The following is a 6,805-nucleotide window of genomic DNA, read 5'->3' on the forward strand; positions in this document are numbered from 1 at the left end:
AGCATTGTCATAAATATTTGGCGCTTCGAGATGAGGTTTACTGTCAGTTGATGAAACAAACGACGGCCAATCGCTCTCCGTGTCCGGACTCCGCGCAGCGCGCATGGCGTCTGCTAAGCATTCTAGCGGCTTACTTTGGCTGTTCGGATGCGCTGCGTCCTTACCTAATGGAACACTTGACATCGGCCGCTTCAGATCGACGACGTTCTTGTCACGGTACGGCAGCGGTTTGTCTAGCAAATTTACGTAAGACAGCACGCTGCGGCGGTCGGAAGAACGTGCCAAGTGTAGAGGAAGTTACTGCAGTGTCCGCTGGACGCTCAGCACGTCGCCAAATCTACCGTCTGCCCGGAGGTGCGGAACGTGTAGTCAACACTCGCTGCTCAACAGTGGTCGCTGACGTAATTGCAGAGCTTTGTGCGTTGCTAAGCGTAGAATCGGAGGCTGAGCAACAGGAGTTCTCATTATACTGTATTGTACAAGGAGACGCCTTCACAATGCCCCTAGCAGCGGATGAGTACATATTAGATGTTACCACGGAGCTTCTTAAATCCGGTCAACCATTCTATTTGATTTTCTGTCGGTCTGTTTGGCATTTTCCTCTAAAACGTGATCCCGCGCCAACACCGCTCTATGTGGAAGTACTTTTTAATCAAGTGGCGCCGGACTACTTAGAGGGTCTATTATTGGAAATACCTAGCAATGGAGTACCCATTCCAGAGATTGTACGCGATATGGCACGCATAGCTGCTCTGCTTCATCGCGCCGCTGATCTAACACATGTGCCGGCTATGAAAGAAATTAAATTTCTTTTGCCTAAACCGGCGCTCGGCATTCGGGAAATTCGTCCGGCTCAATGGGTAGGATTAGTGCAATCCGCCTGGCCTCAAATTGCTGGCTTGACACCGGGCCAAGTGAAGGCACAATTTCTAGCGGTCTTGTCGGCATGGCCTCTGTTCGGCAGCAGTTTCTTCGCAGTGAAACGCATTTGGGCCGAGGAGGGACCGCATGTCGAAGACAGCAATCCAATGTGGCGTGATCTGATACTGGCCTTAAATAGACGCGGTGTGCTATTCCTGGATCCAAACACACACGAAACGCTACAGCACTGGCCATTCATGGAAGTAATTTCTACTCGAAAGGTGAGTACAACAAATCCATTTGCATTTCGCAAAAGTAAACATTTCAAAATCATTGCTCTTTAATCTTTATGTCATAGGTACGTTCAGAGGACGGCGCACTCTTCCTGGACATGAAAGTGGGCAATCTCATGCAGCAGCGGGTTATACGAGTCCAGACTGAGCAAGCACACGAAATTTCGCGGCTCGTACGACAGTATATAACAATGGCACAAATAAGCCAGAGGGACAAACGGGAGTTGAATTAAGTTCTTTTAAAAGTTTGATTCGATGTGTAGTTTTAACATTTAACCCTTTGAAATTATTTTATTTCGTTGCTTCTTTATATAGATAAATGTATGCATACATACATATATACTCATGGTTATACTTTTTACTTAGGTATGTCCTAACAATTGAACACTTTGTATCTAGTTTTTAGTTAAATCCATAATCCTGTGCGGGTACGATTTTTTTCTCTAAAGAAAAACATTTTAATGTGAGCGTATTCCACTTTTATGAATACTCCGCGGCCCGTGGAGATTCGCTCAAAGCTTTAGAAAAAATTGCAAACTGATGCTTCCGATGATCGCTATTATTATAATATCATACAATGTTGAAAATTTTAATTTCGGAAATTTTTTACTCCAGTAATTATCTACGAAAACATAAAAAATCTTATAAACAGATAGTATATTATGTATGTATATATATAATATATATGTATGAGTAAAGTATGTACACAAAATAAATGGTCATATTTAAATCGTTGTGCAAAAGAAATATATTTCCCAAACTCAATGAAACTCACAACATAGTTTTATACATTTAAAATAAAATAAAAACGCACTCGTATGTACATATATGTAAAGTTCGTTATATGGCTTAATAAACCTTACTAGATCCTGCACAGACTTTTCAGGGATAGCTTTTCACCTTCAATAGTTCCATGATGGACCAAACATTTTTGGAAGATTTAATCCTCTTGGTACAAAATACACTTTATTGGAGCCGTTCTACGTTAAGATAATTTTTCAAAAAACACTGCTAATCGGACAGCGACGGGTTGCCTCCCAATGTACCCTCTACAACTTCTGTACAACGAGGCACAGATGCTACCTGTAAAGGAGCACAACAAACTGCTCAGCAAACAGTTTATGCTAGGGAGCTAGCGCAAGGTTTCACTCATGTAGACACCTGATTGAGCCAAAGCCGCCTCCCAGACACGTCAGGAGGCACCTCTTCAACGCTGACGAGATCCAGTTCAAAATGAATCGACAACTACTGCACCGGACAGTGTTTAGACAAACAATAAACGACATTCATCGGGAGACCCTTACCACTTTCATAAGCTCCCGACGCCCGAATACCGTAATCGGAGTCCAACCACCACCCACAGCAGATGAAGAGGTCCAGCTACCCCGAGAGACCTGCGTTACCTTATCACACCTACGTTCTGGATATTGCAGCACGTTAAACTCCTACCTATCTGGAATTGACCCCGACATACTAAGCATATGTCCAGCATGTGGAGGCACCCCCCACGACACCAACTATGTACAATACTTTTCCACATGCCCCATAAAACCCACCGCTCTCCCTCTGGACCCAACCTGTGGAAACAACAAATTTCCTTACCCTACCATTAGATGAGCTAGACGAAGACAACCGGTTATGTACTTTTAACTTTTGTTTTAAAGCATCTAGGGAGATTGTCGAATCTCTTGCATGTTTAATATAATCAATTGCTTGAGGTGTTCGGTGAGTTTCTTCGATGTATTTCCTCTATTGTGTTGTGTGTTTATTGCTATGTCTGTATTTAAATTAAAATACATGAGGTCATGTTGTTAAGTCCATTTTATTGTGTTTGCAATCAATTTGTATTCTATTTCTTCCATTGTATGGTGTGTGTTTGGGCCGGATTTAGTTATGAGTGGAATGTGTTGTTGTTGTGTTGTTATTATATTATGATCTGTTACTTCAGTTGCCTCGTTGCTGATGCAATATGTGGTCGCGTTGATTGTGCATTATTATTATTATCCACGCCACAAATTGTTGAGACTCGTAACAAGATTTTCTCACCGCTTTCAATTTATATGTTTTAAGTTACTTCAGAATTCAAAATCAATAATGCCTTAAGACCGGAATAATCATTTATGCAAGTTTCAAATTTTTTAGGTAGCCCCTATGTTAGTTTAAGTTACGTTTAAGCCTGGATTAATTACACTATCATTCGCCTATGGTTTATGTAGTGCCCCCGAAGATGATTTAATACAAGGTAGTCGAATGTTCCGGAATGGTTGTTGCGAATGTCGTCAGGCTCCATGAAAAAACAAACAAAAGGAAGGGGAGAGAAACAGTAGGCGAAAGCAATAGAAACTACCAAATACAAGCAATTATACACACACACATATATTAGTGCCCCGGTGTCACCTGTATAAAATATTTTGTTTTGTACCGGAAAGGAGCATGACGTCAGACTTGCTAAAATCGAAAGTAATGAAGTATGTTTATATTCAATTTGTCTAGTAGTGCCACTACTTTATAATTCGCCTTGTGCTAAGGCGAATTCATAGAGGGTGAGTTCGTAAGAGTTCAACACGTATTTTGATTTTGCAATGAGTGATAATATAAGAGACTGCGTCTTCCGCTTGTTTAAGAAGAGAAAAAACAAGCGAAGACCATAGATGCTGCCAAACATAAGAAATAATACGCACACGCGCATTAAAACGCAGAAACTGCATTTGGAGGTTTTATATAGATTTTTTAATAACAATTTAATATGCGGTCCATTTTTTACCTAGTTTGTTTAATTGGTTTAACGATATTAACAAGACATTCACTGAATATTGACGAGCCAATAATTTCCTTTATCTTTGTTTGTTTTGTATTATTTTATTATGGCACAAGACGTAGTCGGTTGTCAAAATTGCGCAAAATAAACTAACAGTTTTCGGAAGGCGCCACCCTTTGTATTCTATTCGCCTTGGAGTTTCTTTGAAAATTTCTGGGCTAGCCACCTCAGTTAACTCGAAATTATTTAATTTTGCATTTGAAAACTTTACAAAAACGAAGTACAGTAAATATCGAGGCATTATTGTTAAGGGTATTAGTTTTTGGCAGAAAGACGCCAAAAAACTCCATAAGCAAAAGTAAAAATGTAAATAATAACTGTGTAATGGTTGGATATCGTTGAAGAGTATTTTGTTAAATAAAGAACTCCAGGCGCGAAACACCAATTTACAGAAATAAATCAAACTAAATTAAATTAATGTATTGGGAAATATGGCAACCTCTCGAACTCTCACTCACAGTGCAGCCAACCTGGTTGAATTTAGCTTGAAGAGTCCGACAGTTATTCGCCGTAGACCGAGTTTAACAGCGGAATCGGATTTTTCGCAATTTTAGCAGCCCAAAAACCCGATCGAGTGTTGCGCGTGTGGAGAGCTTCTTAACTTTTCTGCTGCAAAAGATTTTCAATACTTCACATTGAGGTATATAAAACAAAAGCAAATGTAAGTTTTGTGTTCTGCATAACGGAAATTGTGAAATGTGTTCGGATTTTGTTTAAAGGGCGCGTACGAATCGGCGTTTGCATGTGGGGTAATTTACACTTGAATCTTCCATGACAATATATAAAACTGCTGTAGCGTGGTTCGCTTGTTTTTCTTGTTTGCTTGATTTGACTTTTGGCTGCAAGAATCGGTGATTAAATTGTAGGGGAACTCGGGGGGAAATGTAGTTAAAGTGGTTTGCAATTTTATATGTTAGATTGTGTTAATGTTTGACAAAGTGTGTTGTATATTCTTGGCCGCCCATTTGTCGCATGAATAAGGAATTTCGGCAGATGCGAATGTTTCTTTTCGTTCGGTTGAGGTTAGGTTTGCTTTGGCACGTCAATGACGTTTGATACGCCATAATTGCTACACAGCTATATACCGGCGTTTATGTATTGAGGAAACATTAATTTTAAAGAAAAATAAGTAATTTACGTACTTTGATGAAATATATATGCTTCCCCTTACAGCTGCGTCGCTTGTAAGCATTTAAATTTTGGCGCGAAAGTCTGATTCGACACTCGTTTGTGAAATATGTACACATTGGTACATATAAGTATGTACATGTATCTACATCGGGGATGCGTCAGAAAATTTTCTAGAAAAGGACGGTTTTGGTCAAATGTGAATTCAAGTTTTTGAGCATTTTCGATGTTTATTTATTTTAACTTATTACCAATAATTTATAACCAAATGAATCTGAGGTTTTATCACGTTTTTACCTTTGCAGAAACATTAGTGTACAGTAAAGACAAATTCTTAACAAATGGCACAAGAAGCTGATATTCCTACTTTCAAATGCGTTCTGGTCGGAGATGGTGGTACTGGGAAAACCACTTTTGTGAAACGTCATATGACTGGAGAGTTTGAAAAGAAGTACGTTGCTACACTTGGTGTCGAGGTGCACCCACTTATTTTTCACACTAACCGTGGTGCCATCCGTTTCAATGTATGGGACACCGCCGGTCAAGAAAAATTTGGCGGTTTGCGTGATGGTTACTATATTCAGGGACAGTGTGCTATTATTATGTTTGATGTAACTTCTCGCGTCACATATAAAAATGTACCAAACTGGCACAGAGATTTGGTACGCGTATGCGAAAATATCCCGATTGTTTTATGCGGAAATAAGGTCGATATAAAGGATCGCAAAGTCAAGGCCAAGAGCATCGTATTCCACAGGAAAAAGAATTTGCAGGTGAAATATTCCTTAAACAAAATGTTGATTAAGGAACTAATTAGATGTTTAATATATTATTTTCAGTACTACGATATTTCCGCCAAATCGAATTACAATTTTGAAAAACCTTTCCTGTGGTTGGCAAGAAAGCTGGTAGGGGATCCAAATTTGGAATTTGTTGCTATGCCAGCGCTACTTCCTCCAGAAGTCAAAATGGACAAGGACTGGCAGCTGCAAATCGAGAGAGATTTGCAAGAAGCTCAAGAAACTGCATTGCCTGAGGAGGATGAAGATTTGTAATCGTGAACTTATGCTGCTTTTTATCTAAATACAGAGTTTACTACAAATTATAATTGAGAAAACTTAAAATTCTAGCGAAACTAAAATGGCGAGGAAACCAATAAAAATAATTAAAACATAAAATGCATATTTTGAGACTTTATTGGAAAGACAGTTTTCCATAATATTCTTTGTTCATGTAATTTGTATTTACGTTGCGCTTATTTTCTTATTTTTAGTGTACATTTTAAATAATTTTGTATTAAATCTAATCTGAATACTTGAAGGAGTTTGATGGATATTATTTTTATATTTATATTTTGATCTACGTCTTCAATGAACATAAGTTGCAAATGGTTTGGAATAAGAGCCGATAAATACTGCTTCAGTGGCATGATTCAATAATAATGATTAAATCTAGCTACAGTGATACGGTACCAGATGAATACGTTTCCCTTCAATTTGGTGTTATTTTGAATATCCCGCTATTTCCGTAGACGTCACTTTTGAGGCTGTCATTTTTTGATATTTGTCAAGTAGAAACTACGCCATTAATAAAAATCCATATCGGCAAGATACAATCGCATCAGACAATCAGAAGATTCGCTGCTCGACTCTCACTCCCGCTCTCGGAGAGTACTATCCAAGAATCCAGTTGCACGCCGAAGAAG

General features: G+C 39.0%; 2 protein-coding genes across 6 annotated transcripts in view; both read left to right on the forward strand.

The window, feature by feature from the left end:
• The window catches only part of LOC128859361 (unconventional myosin-XV), a 30,725-nt gene extending 28,370 nt beyond the window's left edge, over nucleotides 1–2,355 (forward strand). Inside the window, exons 6-7 of one of the 2 annotated variants that reach the window (XM_054096336.1) lie at nucleotides 3–1,142; nucleotides 1,220–2,355. In XM_054096336.1, coding sequence (XP_053952311.1) covers nucleotides 3–1,142; nucleotides 1,220–1,387 — 1,308 coding nt within the window. In that variant the 3' untranslated portion in view covers nucleotides 1,388–2,355. The remainder of the gene's footprint in view (nucleotides 1–2; nucleotides 1,143–1,219) is intronic. The other variant, XM_054096337.1, reaches the window with a different exon arrangement.
• Nucleotides 2,356–4,467: 2,112 nt separating this feature from the next.
• On the forward strand, nucleotides 4,468–6,420 carry LOC128859365 (GTP-binding nuclear protein Ran). 4 transcript variants are annotated; one of them, XM_054096347.1, is made up of 3 exons: nucleotides 4,468–4,633; nucleotides 5,406–5,873; nucleotides 5,940–6,420. In XM_054096347.1, exons 2-3 carry the CDS (start codon nucleotides 5,442–5,444, stop codon nucleotides 6,153–6,155), a joined length of 648 nt encoding a protein of 215 aa, XP_053952322.1. In that variant the 5' UTR covers nucleotides 4,468–4,633; nucleotides 5,406–5,441; the 3' UTR covers nucleotides 6,156–6,420. The 4 variants fall into 4 exon arrangements, with proteins under 4 accessions (XP_053952322.1, XP_053952323.1, XP_053952325.1 ...); XM_054096348.1 differs by having other exon boundaries at nucleotides 4,468–4,612; XM_054096350.1 differs by lacking the exon at nucleotides 4,468–4,633 and adding an exon at nucleotides 4,657–4,721.
• Nucleotides 6,421–6,805: the final 385 nt, after the last annotated feature.

The sequence above is a fragment of the Anastrepha ludens genome, chromosome 3 (genome assembly GCF_028408465.1).
Source record: "Anastrepha ludens isolate Willacy chromosome 3, idAnaLude1.1, whole genome shotgun sequence".
Classification (NCBI taxonomy): Eukaryota; Metazoa; Arthropoda; class Insecta; order Diptera; family Tephritidae; genus Anastrepha; species Anastrepha ludens.

Bases quoted from the DNA above. Each gene is read 5' to 3' on its own strand.
- LOC128859365 (XM_054096347.1), top strand. From the start codon at position 5,442: ATGGCACAAGAAGCTGATATTCCTACTTTCAAATGCGTTCTGGTCGGA. The intron at 5,874-5,939 runs GTGAAATATTCC...TATTATTTTCAG, and splicing joins ACAGGAAAAAGAATTTGCAG to TACTACGATATTTCCGCCAA.